The following is an 18,438-nucleotide window of genomic DNA, read 5'->3' as shown; positions in this document are numbered from 1 at the left end:
TATTTTTAATTGCTACCAATCAATTTTGGTCACTTTTTCTGCTGTAGCATATGGCCTAAAAAGAAAAAATTAAAAAAAAAAATTAAAAAAAAAAATTTTGGTCACTTGACCAAATCAATAGATAAAGAGGGAAACAAATGTAACCTAATAATTCAATTGTTTTCTGGTAATTCCTTGGGAGTGTAATCTCATAATTGCAAGTGCTAAATGTGGTTATAAAGCTTTTAATTTTATTTTTGAAATAAAATGTTCATTATTTTGAAAATTCCAATCCTGCATAAAAGTAGAAAGAATAGTACAGGGAATACTCAAGTACCCTTCAAGTGGTTTTGCCATTTGATAACATTTAGTGATCTGTGTTCTCTCTCTCTCTCTCACACACACACCCATGCACATATACCCACTTTGTTTTTGTTGAAACAATTGAAATTAAGTTGTTGACATTGTTATATTTATCCTCTAAACATTTCAGTTTGTATTATCTAAAAACAAGCACATTCTCTGACATAAGCAAAGTATTATTATTACATTTAAGGCATTTAAAATGATTCAATATTATTATCTAATATACAGTCTGGTTCAAATTTCTTCAGTTTCTCCAAAAAGGTCTTTATAGATGTTTCCTCTCCCTCCCCCCACCATCCAATGTCTAGTCAAGGCTTTGATTGTCATGCCTCTTCAGTGGTCTTTAATCAAGAGAGCTCCCCTCTCACAACCAAACTTTTAAAAAAGTCTTTCCTAACACTGAAATTTTTTTCTATTTGAAAATTATTTATTTATTTATTTATTTATTTTTAAGAATTTTATTTAGTTCAGCATATTATGGGGGTACAAATGTTTAGGTTACGTGTGTTACCTTGCCCCTCCTCCCCACTCTGCTGAGTCAGAGCTTCAAGCATGTCCATCCCCCAGATGGAGCAGATCGTACTGGTTACTAACACTGATATTTTAAAGAGGCTAGGCTAGGCTGGGCGTGGTGGCTCACGCCTGTAATCCTAGCACTCTGGGAGGCCGAGGCAGGAGGATCTCTTGAGGTCAGGAGTTTGAGACCAGCCTGAGCAAGAGCAAGACCCGTCTCTACTAAAAATAGAAAGAAATTAATTGCCAACTAAAAATATATAGAAAAAATTAGCCAGGCATGGTGGTGCATGCCTGTAGTCCCAGCTACTCGGGAGGCTGAGGCAGAAGGATTGCTTGAGCCTGAGTTGGAGGTTGCTGTGAGCTAGGCTAATGCCATGGCACTCTAGCCTGGGCAACAGAGCAGTATTCTGTCTCAAAACAAACAAACAAACAAACAAACAAACAAAATTAAATAAAAAGTCCAGTCTGTTTGGTGGAATGTCCCATAAACTGATTTGTCTGATTGTTTCCTTGTGATTATATTCAGGTTAAATATATTGGCAAGAATACTACCTAGGTGATGTTATATAATTTCTATTATATCACATCAAAAAGCATATTAGTTTATCCCATTGTGGGAGATACTAAATTAGATCATTTGGCTAAGGTAATGTCTTTGTAAATAGTAAATAATCTGGAGGTGATATTTTGGGGCTAGTTGATTATCTTATTTCTCAGTTATCTTTCACTCAGTAGCCATTGATATTCTTTTTTCAAATCAAGTACTACATTGGAGATTGCAAAATTATTAATTTTTCTATTTCTATCATTCCTTCTATATTTATTATCTAGCAGTCTTCTGTTTAAATAAAAAAGCTTTCTCATGTTGGTCCGAGTACAGTGGTGTTTACAACTAATTGATCACAACCAGTTACAGATTCCTTTGTTCCTTCTCTACTCCCACTGCTTCACTTGACCAGCCTTAAAAAAAAAAAAAGCTTTCTCTGACTCTACTCCTACTTTCATTTTTCATATTATTATGGACTCATGAATTCTTTAAAAATAATTTAATGTGTTATAATTCACTCAACATAAGTCATCCCTGAGGGCAGAAGCTAACATAGGAGAATTAGAAGTAACTGCTAGGCTGGTCTCAGTGGCTCAGGCTTGTAATCCTAGCACTCTGGGAGGCCAAGGCGGGAGGATCGCTAAGGGTCAGGAGTTGGAAACCAGCCTGAGCAAGAGTGAGACCCTGTCTCTACTAAAAATAGAAAGAAATTAATTGGCCAATTAAAAATACATAGAAAAAACTAGCCGGGCATGGTGGCACATGCCTGTAGTCCCAGCTACTCAGGAGGCTGAGGCAGAAGGATTGCTTGAGCCCAGGAGTTTGAGGTTGCTGTGAGCTAGGCTGATGCCATGGCACCCTAGCCCGGTGGGCAACTGAGTAAGACTCTGTCTAAAAAAAAAAAGTAACTGCTAATTAGATTCCAAAGCCTTGTTGAAAATAGGAGAATTAATAACTAATTGTGAGACACCCAGCACCCCTCTACCTCCCACCTCTAGAATCCTGGTTGCCATGCTTATACTGACTCTCAAGCAAAAGTTTGGGGATTTTCTTTCTGGGAACACCTACTGCTCCAAGAAAAAATACCTAGAAGTGCTAACATTGTAAGTATCCCAGTGATATAAATAGGAAAACCATGCATTCTAAGACTATTAGTCAATAAACCTTATCCCTATATCCAGAGATTCCAATTAGCTTTATAATACCTCAGTTTTTAATATGAATGGATAGTTGATAGATCATCCAACATTTGAGGAAAGCATTTAACATGAAAGATAGAGGCCAGGCACAGTGGCTCATGCCTGTAATTCTAGCACTTTGGGAGGTCAAGGTGGGAGGATAGCTTGAGGCCAGGAATTCAAGACCAGCCTGAACAACATATAGAGACCCTGTCTCCACACACACACACAAAAAAAAAAAAAAAAAAAAAAAACATAGAAAAATTCACTGGGTGTCATAGCATGCTCCTGTAGTCCCAGTTCCTTGGGAGGCTGTGGCAGGAGGATTGCTTGATCCCAAGAGTCTGAGGTTGCAGTGAGCTATGATAGTACTACTGCATCCCAGCCTGGCAACAGAGTGAGATGCTGTCTCAAAAAAAATTTTTTTTTAATTATTAATCTATGAGGTCTATCATCTGAATAATAGCAGTTTCGGAAAGATGAAAAGAAATTATTACTAACATTTCAAGAAAACTTCTGAGAAATCGACAGAACCATTAAGTGCCCAGCAGTGTAAATGAAACAAGACACAGTGAGGCAGTGGAGATCCTAAAAGTTGAAAGACAGAGAAAAAAGGTAAAATATAAGAAAAATATCACGTTACAATGACAGTGGACTTCTCAATAACTAGAAGGTAGAAGAAATTGAATAGTACCTTCAGAATTATGAGGGAAAATTATTTCCAACTAAGAATTCTATCCCAGCCATCCTGTTTCAGTGTAGATTAAAGATATTTTTAGACATACAAATCCCCAACATTTACATTCTGGTCTCCCTTTCTCAGGGAGCTCCTATAACAGAGATCAGCAAACTAAGGACCTTGGTCCAAATCCAGCCCACTGCCTCTTTTTGTAAATAAAGTTTTATTGGAACACAGGTATGCTTCTTTATTAATTGTCTATGGCTATTCTCATGTTATAAGGGCAGAATTGAGTAGTTGTTACAGAGACTGCATGGTCTACAAAGCCTAAACTATTTACTCTCTAGCCCTTTACAGAAATTTGCCAAACCATGTCTGAGAGAATATTTCTAACAAAAGTGGGAGTAAACCAAGGCAATGGAAAACAAAGTATTCAGAGGGACTTGCCAGAGTGATGGTAAAGGGTAACCCTAGAATGACAACCATGCAGCAGATTTAGGGAGCAACAAGTCCAGTTTGAAGCAGGTAGACAGAAAGTTCCAGGAGGGTTCTCTTCAGGGAGCAGGAGGGAGGAATTGATGTGTTTGACCTTATTGAGAGTGTGTTGGAGTTTTGTTACAGTTTAAGGACAGGCATTTAGAAAATTAAACAATGAGTTGGAGAAATTGGAAACTGAAAGGAGGCAGGTTTGTTGGAAGCAGAATGAGTAAGAGGGAGAGCATTGTATTAAGAAGCCAGGAGCCAGGTCATGTAGGATCTTGTTTAATATTCATGATTTGGATACTCAGGTATGAAGATGAAAATTATTTTATGCATAATGATAAAAAAAGGAGAATGATGGAGGATTGAAGATAACTACTTTTTCCCTTTCCCCAAACTCCATTAAAATGACAGTGAAGGAATTTTTGAAGTATAGATTCACAAAGATATGAGAACTGAACAAAAGATGACAACAACCAAATTTTGTAGTTTTATTGTTTGATTACAAACATGGATAGTGATGAGGGCTAAGATGCTAGTTTTAGTGGACACTTGCTATTTGGGCCATGTAGCATCTCTTACTCCTTCCTTTTATCAGTAGTATCCCAACTTTAATTCATGTATCCACTCTCATTGTTTATTTGGACTACTATAACAAAAAACCACTGACTGGGTAGCTTCTAAAAAACAGAAATTTTATTTTTCATAGTTCTGGAGGCTGAGAAGTACAAAATCAAGGCACCAGCAGATTTGGTGTCTGGAGAGGGCTGGTTTTCTCACAGATGGGGCTTCTCATTCTGTTCTCACATGGTGAAAGGGACTAGCTAGCTCTCTAGGGTTTCTTTTTTTTTTTTTTTATTTCAGCATATTATGGGGGTATAAATTTTAAGGTTTCAAATAATGCCCTTGCCCTCCCTGCCCCAAGTCTGAGCTTCAACTGTGACCATCCCCCACATGGTGCACATCTCACTTGTTATGTATGTATATACGCGTCCCCCTCCCCCCTCCCACCTGCCCAATACCCAATTAATGTAATTCCTATGTGTCCACTTAGGTGCTGATCAGTTAATACCAATTTGTTGGTGAGTACATGTGGTGCTTGTTTTTCCATTCTTGGGATACTTCACTTAGTAGAATGGGTTCCAGCTCTATCTAGGAAAATACAAGATGTGCTATATCACCATTGTTTCTTATAGCTGAGTAGTACCCCATGGTATACATATACCACATTTTATTAATCCACTCGTGAAGTGATGGGCACTTGGGTTGTTTCCACAGCTTTGCAATTGTGAATTGTGCTGCTATAAACATTCGAGTGCAGGTGTCTTTTTTGTAGAGTGTCATTGGATCTTTTGGGTAGATGCCCAGTAATGGGATTGTAGGGTTCCTTTTATAAGGGCACAAATCCCATTCATGAGGGTAGAGCTCTCATGACCCAATCAAATCCCAAAGGCCTCACCTTCTGATACCATCACTTTGGTGATTAGGTTTCAACATATGATTTTTAAGGGGGCACAAACATTTAGACCATAGCATCCACCCTCCCCTGTGCGTGGCAGATGAAGGCATTAATAATTCCCCAGTTCCCCTGCTGGTGGACTTACGCCAGTCAGCAAACCGAGAACATTTATCAAGGAATACACATATGGTTTAATTGAGTCCAGTAAAAGAGAGGGGACATTTTCTTTGGGCTTATAGAATAGGAGCTTCTCTCTTTTAAGAGAGAGGTAACAGAAAAGATATTTTCTCCAACTGCACAGTGTGGTATAATGATATGATCTCTAGAACTGCTGTAGCCATTTTTCTACTGCCAGGTGACAAATCTGACACATGAAGGAAGGTAAAGCTAAGAAAATCAGAGAAGATGTAAATCTCTGAATCACCTTTACCTTTGCACAGTTGGGTTAGATAATTCAGTAAATCCTATTTGTTGTTTAAGATTTTTTTTGTTTTACATTTTTATTTTTAACTTTATTTATTTATTATGGAATGCTTCATATGCAGGGGCCATGCTAATCTTCTCTGTATAGTTCCAATTTTAGTGTATCTGCTGCTGAAGTGAGCCCTTTTTGTTTTACATTTTAAAAATTGATATATAATAGTTGTATATATTTTGGGGGTACATGTGATATTTTGATACTTACAGTGTGTAATAATCAAGTCAAGGTAACTGGGATATCCATAACCTCAGGCATTTATCTTTTCTTTCTGTTAAGAACATTACAATTTTTCTCTTCTATTTTGAAATATACAATAAATTATTAACAATAATTTCCCTACTGTACTATCAAATACTAGAGGTTATTCCTTCTATCTAACTGTATTTTTGTGCCCTTTAGCCAACTTTTCTTCCTCCATTCCTTCTCTCTTCCGAGCCTCTGGTAACCACTCACTACTCTAGTGTCTACTTACATGAGATCTGCTTTTTTAGCTCCCACATATGAGTAAGAACATACATGCAAAGTTATCTTTCTGTGCTTGGCTTATTTCACTTAATGTAATGACCTCCAGTTCCATCCACATTGCTGCAACAGGATTTTATTCTATTTTTATGGCTGAATAATATTCCATTGTGTGTATGTGTATATATATATATATATATATATATATACACACACACACACACACACACCATTTTCTTTATCCATTCATCCATTGATGGACACTTAAGTTGATTGTATATCTTGGCTATTGTGAATAGTCCTCCAATAAACATGGGAGTTCAGACGTCTCTTCCATATACTAATTTCCTTTCTTGTGGATGTGTACTCTCAGCAGTGAGATGGCTGGATCATGTGGTAGTTCAATTTTTAGTTTTGTAAGGAAGCACCATACTGTTTTCCATGATAGCTGTACTAATTACATTCCCAGCAACAATGCCCCTTTCTTGGAATGCTTGCCAACATCTGTTATTTTCTGTCTTTTGATAATAGCCATTTTAACTGGGTGAGGTGATATCTCATTGTGGTTTTGATTTGCATTTTCCTGATGATTAGTGATATTGGACATTTTTTTGATTTATTTGTTGACCATTTTTATGTCTTATTTTGAGGGTTAAGCTGATTTGGGGTCTTCTGTTACTAGCATTCTTACTGATTTAACAAGTTACAAAAATATCAACTATGTTTCTTATTACATAAAGGAGAGTACTGGGTGACTTTTTTTTTTTTTTTTTAAGTTACTTGCTATTCTGAAAAGAAAAACCTCCTGGATATATATGTCATGGACTGAATGTGTTCTCCCAAAATTCATATGTTGAAATCCTAACCCCCCAATGTGATGGCATTTGGAGGTAGGGCCTTTGGTAGATGATTAGGTCATGAGAGTTCTGCCCACATGGGGTTAGTGCCCCTATAAAAGAGACTCTGGAGAACTCCCTGACACTTCTGCTATGTAAGGACACAGTAAGAAGTCTATGAACCAGGAAGTGGGGGCTCACTAGACACCAAATTTGCTGCACCTTGATCTCAGACTTTCCATCCTTCAGAACTGTGAGAAATAAATTTCTGATGTTTATAAGCCACCTAGTCTGTCTATGGTATTCTGTTAGAGCAGCCCGAATGAGCTAAAAGGACTGGTATCCCTGAGAAACTGTATAATTCCAGGAGCCACCCTGATAATGTTCCTCCACTCACCTCAGTTAGGGAGCTGAGAGGACTGGGAGAAAAGACAACCACCAAGTACTGTTTAAATCAACCTAATTATAAAGGTGGCCAGAAATGGTGGCTCACACCCATAATCCCAAGGACTTTGAGAGGCTGGGTAGGGGGATCATTTGAGGCCAGGGGTTTGAGATTTGAGATTAGCCTGGGCAATAGAGCAAGACCCCTGTCTCTGTAAAAAAATTTACAAAAAACATTTTCCAGGCACAGTGGTGTGCACCTGTAGTCCCAGTTACTTGAGAGGCTGAGGCAGGAGGATCACTTGAGCCTAGGAACTCAAGGTCACAGTGAGCTATGATCATCTGCATAGGAGGAACTGTATGTTAAATGGCCTCGCTTGTAGGTTAAAATCGCCTAACAAATTGTTTTTTACTTAGATTCTATTTTTATTTGGGGGAGGCCTTTTGAAGGATTCATGTGGAGTTATGGGAAGCCAGTGATCCCCAAACCAGTTTTTGGTGCAGCCACTTTATATAGTCACAAATAGTGCAGAGAGGTTGTATACAAACTGTCAACAGGGATAATGTATGGGGATGGTGGGCATGAAGTTTGGGGAGACCGTGCTTTAGTCTGTATTGTTTTTAGTTTAGCATTGTAAATAGTTCATTGTGCATTTATTTTGGAGGCAATATCAAACAAAAGAGCAGGAGTGCCATGAAAAAAAGGATTGGTTAACTTAAAGTGCTATGAAGTCATTAACAGAAAAGGCTGGTGGTAGTGTAGTTTTCTGAATTTACATAGAACAATGTGTGTGGAGGGAAAACATTGATCCAGAACTTTATCTTATGAATTCCATCTCTATCAAAACCTTTTATGAAGCTGCATATACTGTGTAGAGAGGTCTTGGAGGATGCACACTTTAATTGTTAAACGTAATCCTCCCAGAAGTGGGATGGTGGAGCGACTGAGAGAAAGGACTTTCACTTTTGATTATGATTTCCGAATCATTTCCATTTTTGACAAAGACCATGCACAATTTCTATAACAAAAACAACAAAGGAGGTAAGAATGTCTTCAGTGCTGTTGTGTAAGTACCCTGTACTTGCCTGTGTCACATCTGGAATAACAGATATTCAATTTTCAATACAATTAGACCTTTATAAATTTCCGCTTTGAGGAATAAATACAATTTCAATCCATTGTAGCATCTTGCTTTCTTCCTCTTATAGCAACAACAAAAGAAAAAAGAGAGAGAAGATCTGATCTCGTACCTAATTTGTTATGACAGTACTGTCACTTAACACGCAGCAATTATGCAACCCCTTAATTTGAATTCCATTTTACGAGTGCGCGTGACCTCACGGACAAACTGAAGGCAGAATGTTAAAACCATATACCGAAAATCAATCACTCTGGTTAACCGTCAAAAACGTAGGTATTTGAACAAAATCTTAATAGCTCATATTAATATAAGTATATATACTTCTATTTGAACTTTACAAATCTTGCTTCATGAAACTTTTCGGGGGGCTCAGTGAGTCTCCCTCACTCGGTAGCCCGCGCCCGAGCCCCGGCGCCCTACACCTCAACACCGGCCTGCGGCGGGCCGCTCGCGGCGCCGGGGCTCGCCCGCCCGGGACTGAGTCAGCGCCCCGGCGAGAAGTTCGGCGGGAGGCGCAGGGCGGGGCTTCCTCCCGCAGACTCCGAACCCGGCTCTACTTTTCCGAGTCCACGTCTCTTCCTCTGGACGGGCGTGTTTCTTCAGGTCGGGCCCAGCCAACGTGACAGCCACAAACCTTTAAGAAGGAGCTTCGGCCTCGCCTCGAGGATCTTCCCTGGCCGGAGCAGCCCGGGCCAGCTCGGCCGAGCCCCTCGCGGACTGCAGCGCGCGGCTTCTCGAGGCCCGGCCCGAAAACCGCCCCGCTCCCCGGCCCCCGCCCTGCGGCGCCGAGCGCAGCATCTCCGGGATGGAGACCGGCTCGGACTCAGGTCAGAGGCCCAAGTGTCCGGCCCGCGCCGGGGCCGCGGCAGGCCGCTCCGCGCGCGGCGGGCGGGTAGGCCCGGCCGCCCGCGCAGGCCGCCGCGTGCCGGGTCCGCGCGGGGAGCGCTCGCGGGGCGGGCGGCGACAGGTGGGCAGGACGCTCCGCGAGCGAGCGAGCGAGGGCGGGCGGGCGCGCGAGAGGCCCGGCGGGGGGGCCGCTGGGAGGATGGCTCAGCTCTTTCTAAATATAAAACCGGCGTGAGTTGGGCGAGCGCGGCGCGGAGTCGCAGAGCCGCCGCGCGGCCTGGCGCACGGGGATTCGGCCGCGCAGAGGGCGGCGGCGGCTCCGCAGAGCGCACGGCAGCGGGAGCGCCGGAGTCGCGAGCTTGCGGGGGGCGGCGAAGAGCGACGCTCGCAACGCGGAGGACGCAGGCGGCGCCGGGCGGGCCTCGGGGGCGCAGCGCGGACCGCGCCGAGTGACCGGAGGCGGCTCCCGGCCGCTGCCGCACCGCGAGCCGCGAGCCCCCGTCCGCGTCCTCCCCCTCCCGCCCCTCTTTCACTCCCTCCCCGGCACAACATGGCTGCGGCCGCCGCCTCCGCCTCCCAGGATGAGCTGAGTAAGTGCCGTGGCCGACCCTGCGGCCGGGAGCCGGAGCCGGAGCCGGAGCCGGAGCCGGAGCCGGAGCCGGAGCCGGAGCCGGAGCCGCGCAGGCCGGGGGCGGCGGCCAGGGCCGGCCGCAGGGTTGGGGCGCGTCGCGCCCGCGGGCCGGCAGGCTGGGTGGGCGGGCGGCGGCCGCGGCGTGCGGGGGGCTGGGGCGCTCGGGCCTGGCGGGCGGGCGGGGCGCGGGCCGCCGGCGGCGGCGATTGTAGGCCTCAAGTTTGCACCGTCACGTTGCGAAATTGAAACCGGAGCCCCGGGCGGAGCCACCTCTGCCCGCGATCCGCCCCGGCCCGGGGGTGGGGGAGCCCAGCGCCCTACCCGCGGTGCCTGGCTGGCGGACGAGCCGGAGCCCCCGGGTGACGAGCAGTGTCTGCCCGTCCCGTCTGACCCCGCCATGGCACCCGGTCCCGACTGTTGGGCGAGTTCTGGAAATGGGGAGGGGGAGAAGGCGTCTTGCTGTGACACCTAGGAGCCAGCTGTAAGGTCACGAATAGGCGGTGACCCTCAGGTGGAGCAGGGAGGGCAGAGAGGGGTGCCGTGGTGACTGCAGGGGAAACCACGAGGTGACAGCGCTTCAGAAAGGAGAGTCAGTGCACATTCGACCACAAACACTGCAGTTTTCCGGGGACTGCCATCCATATTCGGGGAGAGCGTTGGTCACCCTGAATGCCAGGCCGCCCCGCCCGCCGCCCGGGTTCGCCTCGATGCTTTGTGGGAACTGTAGTCCTGGGGCGCCGCAGCCCCGCGCTGGGGTCATAAATACCCAATTTTCACAGGACATGTAAGATAATTTCTGATTGCTTTTTGGGTGGTTGCGTTTTTTTTTTTTCCTCAGCTGCCCTTCAGTTTATGGCAAAAACAATAAAGGTGTTATTGGGGATAATGTGGGTTTTAAATGGAATGAAGCATGGGTGAGGTGTGCAAGCTTCGTAAAGCTTATGATAAAGCCTCTTCTGAATTTCCATATGAAAGTAGTTATAATTTATGTTTCTTTGGTGCTTGCTAGTTTAAAGCTGCTTTTATATACATGATCTCACTTTTGCTCTCATAACAACATTGTGAGGCACATAGGTAGGAATTACCCTTGTTTTAAAGAGGAGTCAGGTGTAGAGGGATTAAGTTCGTTGCTGCTTTGACACAGAACTGGTGGAGCAGGAGTACTGTTTGCTCTTTTTGAAGCTGAAGTAAACAGGGTGAGCCAGGGCGGGATAGAGTGAGTAGACAAGGTCTCATGTTGTGGTTAGAGATAGAGTCAGCTAACAGATTGTCAGTTCCAAGTGGGAGCACCACTAGGCCCTATGAGTTCAGTCCCCTGATTTTCTTTTTTTATTACGATAAAATACACATAGCATAAAATTTACCATTTCAGCCACTTTTAAGTGTACAGTTCAGGGGCATTAAGTACATTCACACTGTTGTGCATTCATTACCACCGTCCATATCTAGAATTCTTTAAATTTTGCAAAACTGAAACTGTATATCCATTAAACAATAAATCCCCATTCTTTCCTCTCCCTAACCCATAGAAACCACCATTCTACTTTCTATGATTTTGACTACTCTAGGTACCTTGTATAAATGGAATATATAGTATTTGTCTTCTTGTGCCTTTGTAAGATTTAAATAATGTTCTCAGAGTTCATCCATGTTGTTGCATGTGTCAGAATTTCTTTCCTTTTCAAGGCTAAATAATATTCCCTTGTCTGTATATGGTACATTTTCTTATCCATTCATCTGTCTATGGACACTTGGGTTGCTTCCACCTTTTAGCTATTGTGAATAATGCTGCTTGCTATGAACATGGGTGTACAAATATCTTGTTGAGACCCTACTTTAAATTCTTTTGGGTATATACCCAGAAATGGAGTTGATAGATCATGTGGTAATTCTATTTTTAATAGAATTAAAATATTAATAATTTTGAGGAACTACTGTGCTTTTTTCAACAATGGCTGCCATTTCATATTCCCACCAACAGAAAGGTTCCAGTTTATTCACATCCTGGCCAACACCTGTTATCTTATTCTCAGAAGTAACTGTCCTGATGAGTGTGAGGCTGTCTGATTTTTTAAATTGCTATACTGCATGATGTCTGAGTTGCTGTTGTAGCACTAAACATGTTAAAATCTGAATTACCAGTAGGAATGGGGAAAAAAACTAAAGGAAGACTTGGATATCATTCTAAAGTGGCTGAAGCATTTGTGTATATGCAGTGTGCTCCTGTACATTCAGATATGTATCTTGAGGTGCTGATAGTTAGGGAATTTACTGATTTAAGCAGCTAATGGAAAGTTAGGAACAAATAAATTCTAATCCTTGCCTTTCCATTGTTTTGTTTGGTCAAATCATCAATCACTAAGCACATTTCATACCTGTTGACTTGGTTTCTGTATTTCTTTAGGAGAGATTAAATACTTGGCAATTGGTACCTTAGAATAAATTAACTCGAAGCCACATACATCTATACTAGTTAAGAGGTTAAACCTCTTTTAGTTTCAGCATGCCTATAATAAAATTGCAGATGGCTGGTAAAAGGTACTTTCTTAAATTCCACCAAAAAAAAAAAAAAGAGCTCATTATCTGAATATTTGCTATTGTTTCTGATTAGTAGATAATAACAAACTACTGGGTGACAGCATTGTTTTCTTAGCTAACATTTTATTGTGATATCCTCAAACATACAGAAAAGTTGAAAGTGAACATTCACATACCTACCACCTAGATTCTACCATTGTTATTCTACCATTGTTGAATAACTATCATATCCATCTTTCAATCTGATTTTTAAAAATTGTTAAAATTTTTTGCTTTTACCTAATTTAAAATTGTGGTAAAATACACAGAATGTAAAATTTACTATCTTAAATATTTTTTTTTTTTTTTTTTTTGAGACAGAGTCTCGCTTGTTGCCCAGGCTAGAGTGAGTGCCGTGGCGTCAGCCTAGCTCACAGCAACCTCAAACTCCTGGGCTCAAGCAATCCTGCTGCCTCAGCCTCCCGAGTAGCTGGGACTACAGGCATGCGCCACCATGCCCGGCTAATTTTATATATATATTAGTTGGCCAATTAATTTCTTTCTATTTATAGTAGAGACGGGGTCTCGCTCTTGCTCAGGCTGGTTTCGAACTCCTGACCTCGAGCAATCCGCCCGCCTCAGCCTCCCAGAGTGCTAGGATTACAGGCGTGAGCCACCGCGCCCGGCTATCTTAAATATTTTTAAGTGTATAGTTCAGTGCTATTAAGTACTCAGTACATTTTTTAATGCATTTTAAAGTAAATTGGTGACACCAACACTTTACCCCTAAATATTTTAGCACCAGCATTATTTTAAATGCTTCATATATATTCTTTTATTCCTCAGAATAATCCTAAGAAGTAGGTAAAATTATTGCAGTTTTATGGAGTGAGAAACAGGCTTCTTAGATCCCATGGGTCCCACAGCAAGTAAGTGGTGGACTTGGAATTGGACCACAGGTGTCGGATCTAGTGTGTACTCATAACCCATCTTTAGGCTATTTTACCTGTGTGTACCATGGAGTGTTCATGCTGATGCAAAGTTCAAATCAGATGCATGGCTAGATTCTCAGCTAAATGTTGCTTTAATCCAGTGATTTCACTGTTGTTTATCATTGTTATTGGGTACAAAAGAGACACCAAAGCCCACCAAAGGAATTATGATACTATCGAGGAAGAGGAAGAATATATGTAAGCAGATATGTAAAGACCAAAGATATATATATATATATATATATAAAATTGTATAATACTAAAGCATTATCCAGATTATATAATCAAATCATATCATCTGTGATTCCAGGTCTGTTATTTAGAGATGTGTAGCTGGTCACATTGCATTTCTGTAGATTTCAAATGAACATTTTTTACCTGTGCACTTGAAGTTATATATAAGTAATATATATGTCATATTAATTTAAATTAGATCTGTGGCAACTTTCAGTTATATTTGCCACCACACTTTGCAGGAGAAGCAGAATTGAATTTTTTTTTTTTTTTTTTTGAGACAGAGTCTCCCTTTGTTGCCCAGGCTAGAGTGAGTGCTGTGGCATCAGCCTAGCTCACAGCAACCTCAAACTCCTGAGCTCAAGCAATCCTGCTGCCTCAGCCTCCCGAGTAGCTGGGACTACAGGCATGCACCACTATGCCCAGCTAGTTTTTTCTATATATATTAGTTGGCCAATTAATTTCTTTCTATTTATAGTAGAGACGGGGTCTCGCTCTCGCTCAGGGTGGTTTCGAACAACTGACCTCGAGCAATCTGCCCTCCTCGGCCTCCCAGAGTGCTAGGATTACAGGCGTGAGCCACCGCACCTAGCGGGCGGCAGAATTGAATTTGACTGTTAGGTTTCTTTTTCTTTTATTTTCTTTCTTTATTTTCTTTTTTCTCTCTCTCTGTCTCTTTCTCTTTCTTTCCTGTTTTTTTTTTTTTTTTGTAGTGTCATTGAGCATGAAAGTTGCCAAAAGGTAGGTGGGATGATCTTGGGTTGAGATTTGTTAGAATTTGTTATCCTTGCACAAATCTCATGTAATTCTCACTTTGAGTCAGATGATTGTAATAGAATAATAGTAGGACTAACGGTTATTGAGGGCTTACTATGTGTTCTAATCGCTTTGTAGGTATTAACTAATGGAAGCCTCACAACAGTTTGGTACTGTTTTATTGTTTCAGTAGTAGAGCTACCTTCATTATACAGAGTTAGGGCTTGAACTCAGATTCTCTGATTCTGAAAATTTATTATTTCTGCTCGACTACTGTATTATCTTCCTGTAAGGAAGAATACATGGTTTATAACAAGATTAAGGTAGCTTTCTTTTCTTTTTTTTTTTTTTTTTTAATGTCTTGCTAGTGTATAGAAAGAATCTCCTGTAGTGTATGAAATGTGGCAGTATTCTGATGTCTGTTGAACAGAACATACTAGATTTTTGGATAAGGTGCTAAAAAAGAGAACAATTAGTTCTATTATAGGCAGTTCTAAAATCTAGTTTGTGAATTATTTAAGGTTAGAGTTTGTAGCTTGCTTTCTTTATATTTAGAGTGGTTATAACTGTTGCAAATGAAATGGAATTCAATGCAGGACATGTGGCTAGCTAGGTTTTTTTCTAATATTCTACCAGTTCATGAAAAGGTTGACATTATAGTTATATTTCAGCAGCCGGTAGAGAGATTTCTGATAAAGGGAAGGAAGCATTTGAGACTTTTCACCTGACCGGGTGTTTAGTGGTTTTGTATTCTGGGCTTTATAATTATAAGGGCATCCTTAGAATCTGATCTTCTTTGGGATAAAGACAACTCATGAGGGAGCCACAGCCTGTAATCTTAAAGCTTATGCTATTCAATTTGACCATTTGACATAGCCATGGGAAAGTTCAGTTGCAAAAGTTGGCCAGATAGTCAACATGTCAGATATCTGTGAGAGCCTCTGCTAGTGCTGGGAATCCTAATGGCTCTTTTAGAGAATGAGAAATGGGCTGCTGTATGTGTAGCTGTGCAGTTGAACATGACTCTATGGGCATTCTGAAATAGCCCCAAGGAGATGATTGCTTTAATGATAGGCATACATGCTGCTGAGCTGATCTTTATAGAAAGGCTAAGTCAAACCTGTAACATTCTTATTTTGGTTACTTAACTAAATTACAAAGTTAAAACAGAACATGACAATGGTATTTCTAATTTTTGTTAACTTTAATTCTAATTTTTCACTTCTACCCCATTGTTTTGAATTATGCTTACAGTGAACTGTAATATTTAATAAAGGTCAGTGTCAATGAGAATAATTGGCACTGGGTCATTGAACTTGTTCAGAAGATAGATGTTAAAATTGTAGGCACTGCCTGTGTTTTCAGATGGTTTGATCCCAATTGCTGAGCTCTTATTTCAGGCTTGGCCAGTCACTGCCTTGATACTCGCCATCTTATGTAGCCTGTTTTACCCACACATTTTCCAATTCAATAAGCAGACTTAAAATTGAGGGAATAACTTAATGGTCCTGTCCTCAGAGGGCCTATACTTCAGTGTAGAGACAGATTTCTATATAAATATAAATAACTAAAACAAAGCATAATAAGAAAAGTAGCTAATGGTTCTTTGGAAACCTCAAGGAATGAGAATAGCATTCCAGGCTAAAAGAACAATAGCTTGAGCTCCTACATGGAGGTAGGTAAATGATGTGTGTTTTCAGAAAAAGCTGAATAAGTCTAATATTATGGGAATGGGGGTATTATGGTTGTGAAGTACTGGACAAGGAGATGAGCTTTGTAGTTTGAGACTTGGCCCATGTGACTTTTATGATTTGGGATCTTGAGCAAATTATCTTCCCTTTCCAAGTCTCAGTTTCTTTCTCATAAAATTGGGATGACAGGAAACACTCATAGTGTTGTTAGGATTAATGTATGTGAAAATACACTGTATAAACAATTAAGCTCTATATAAATTATTATTTTTGGTGGAGGGGGGCAATAGCAGATGACACTGGGAGGATAGATTGGGACCAGCGTGCTATGAATGCCAACACAGTTTGGACTTTGTTCTGTAGGCAGGAGAGAACCATTAAAGGCTTTTCCGCTGGGATGTAACATGAGCAGAGCTGTTTTATAAGGATAACAGGTGGCAGTGGTGTAACATTGATTACAAGGATCCAGAGAACCAAGAACGGCAAGACTAACTAGGAGGGTATCACAGTGGCCAAGTTAAATGAAACTTTGGGTCTGAATTAGGGCAGTGGAGAGTGTAGCCTCTAGACAGATTTAGGGATGTGGAAGTAAAAGAATAGGTTTGTTTTCAACAAATAAATTATTTGCTGAATGAATGGATTGAATTATTGAGGCACCTGTGTGGAATTGTTTAGGGAGACTTTTTTTTTTTTTGAGAGGGTCTTACTCTGTTACCCAGGCTGGAGCACAATGTTGTGATCTTGGCTTACTGCAGCCCTGAACTCCTGGGCTCAAGTGATCCTCCTGCCTCAGCTTCCCAAGGTGGGACTACAGGTGGGTGCCACTATACCCAGCTATTTTTAAAGAACTTTTTGTAGAGATGAGGTCTCTATAGCCTGTGTTGCCCAGGCTGGTCTCAATCTTCTGGGCTCAAGTGATCCTCCCTCCTTGGCCTCCCAAAGTGCTGAGATTACAGGCAAGAACCTTGCCCAGCCTGAGAAACTGCTTGAGTAGTGGCTAAAACCTCTGGAATCCAGTCAGAGCTGGATTTTGAATTATTGCTCTGCCTATTTTTAGTTAAAGTGATCTCTAACAAGGGATCTAACTTCTGGGCCTTGGTTTTCTCATTTGTAGAAAAAGATAAAAACAAAACCTATCTTGCAGGATTGTTATAAGAATGGGAAGAGATAATGCATGTTAAGAACTTGGCATAGTGCTTGACACATGAATTGCAGGTGTGTGGGAACTTTGGTTCTGAAGCTTGGGAGAGTGTGGGAATGATGGTGCAGTTATGGGAATGGACAGATTGTCCAGAGGACAGCCATCTGTGGGCTGTGCCTATTTAGGAGTGAGAAGACAAAGAGCCAGGGAAGGAGATAAGGAATTCTGAGAGGTCAAAGGTTACCAGGGTTATGACTATTAGCCATTCTCAGTTACAGTAATATGCTAATAACATGTATATACACTGACACTCTTCTTGTAAAATATTGTATAATTCAGATACTTCCAAACATAATGTAAGATTTTATATGTTTATATATATACATATACATATATGATAATATATATGTTGTATTGGTATTGGAGTTTTAGTCTTCAGTGTATTTTTTGAAGCATTAGCATGTTCTGAATAAATTCTATTTATGGATACATTCCTTATTCTTTCCTAAATTTGGTAAGCATTATAATTTTTTCCTTTGTACTGAATTTGCAAAGCAGAGCATCAAAAATCTTAGCAAGAAATGAAAGATGCTTATTTTTTCTTGAAATGGTAGCTGTGCGTATGTCTTTTAATTGTATTTTTTTTGGTGTTCTAAATAATAGATTCTTTATACAATTGCATATGTACGAGTGGATGAACAAACCATTGGTGATCCAGAGGATTTTTGTCAAGATTGGATAAACCATGTATCACATTGATTGTAGAGGTTAGTAGATTCAGTTCCTTAGGATGTGTGCGCTTTTTTTTTTTTTTTTTTTTGCGGCAGCATTTAAAAATGTGTAGGTTGTCAGGTAGTAATTTTCCTCCAAGATCTTCATGGGTTTTTTCCTTTTCCTGCTATCCTGAGAGAATCAATGAAGTTCATGTTAGTTTGTATATGCCTGAAACCTCTATTCTCCGTGATGATAAAAAAATTAGCAAGGAAGAAGAAAAAGATAGAATTTAATGAAACTTAAAGATGTTACTTAGTGTGCACAAAGAAAAGACAGGGATGATTTATAAGTAACATTGTCTGCTACAACCACAAAAAATCATTTTGCCTGCTCCAAAGAATATCATC

General features: G+C 41.1%; 1 protein-coding gene and 1 pseudogene across 4 annotated transcripts in view; one reads left to right on the top strand and one right to left on the bottom strand.

Moving 5' to 3' along the window:
- Positions 1-5,709: 5,709 nt before the first annotated feature.
- Positions 5,710-5,807, bottom strand: LOC142874672 (uncharacterized; annotated as a pseudogene).
- A 3,224-nt stretch (positions 5,808-9,031) lies between these two features.
- The window catches only part of ECPAS (Ecm29 proteasome adaptor and scaffold), a 110,412-nt gene continuing 101,005 nt past the window's right edge, over positions 9,032-18,438 (top strand). Inside the window, exons 1-2 of one of the 4 annotated variants that reach the window (XM_076008918.1) lie at positions 9,032-9,336; positions 17,981-18,084. In XM_076008918.1, the coding sequence (XP_075865033.1) occupies positions 18,063-18,084 (22 nt within the window). In that variant the 5' untranslated portion in view covers positions 9,032-9,336; positions 17,981-18,062. Of the gene's footprint in view, positions 9,337-9,605; positions 9,946-17,980; positions 18,085-18,438 lie in introns of those variants that run through there. The other 3 variants (XM_012736713.3, XM_012736714.3, XM_012736712.3) reach the window with 3 other exon arrangements.

This window comes from Microcebus murinus, chromosome 12, assembly GCF_040939455.1.
Source record: "Microcebus murinus isolate Inina chromosome 12, M.murinus_Inina_mat1.0, whole genome shotgun sequence".
NCBI lineage: Eukaryota > Metazoa > Chordata > Mammalia > Primates > Cheirogaleidae > Microcebus > Microcebus murinus.
This window is presented reverse-complemented; position numbering and strand designations above follow the sequence as displayed.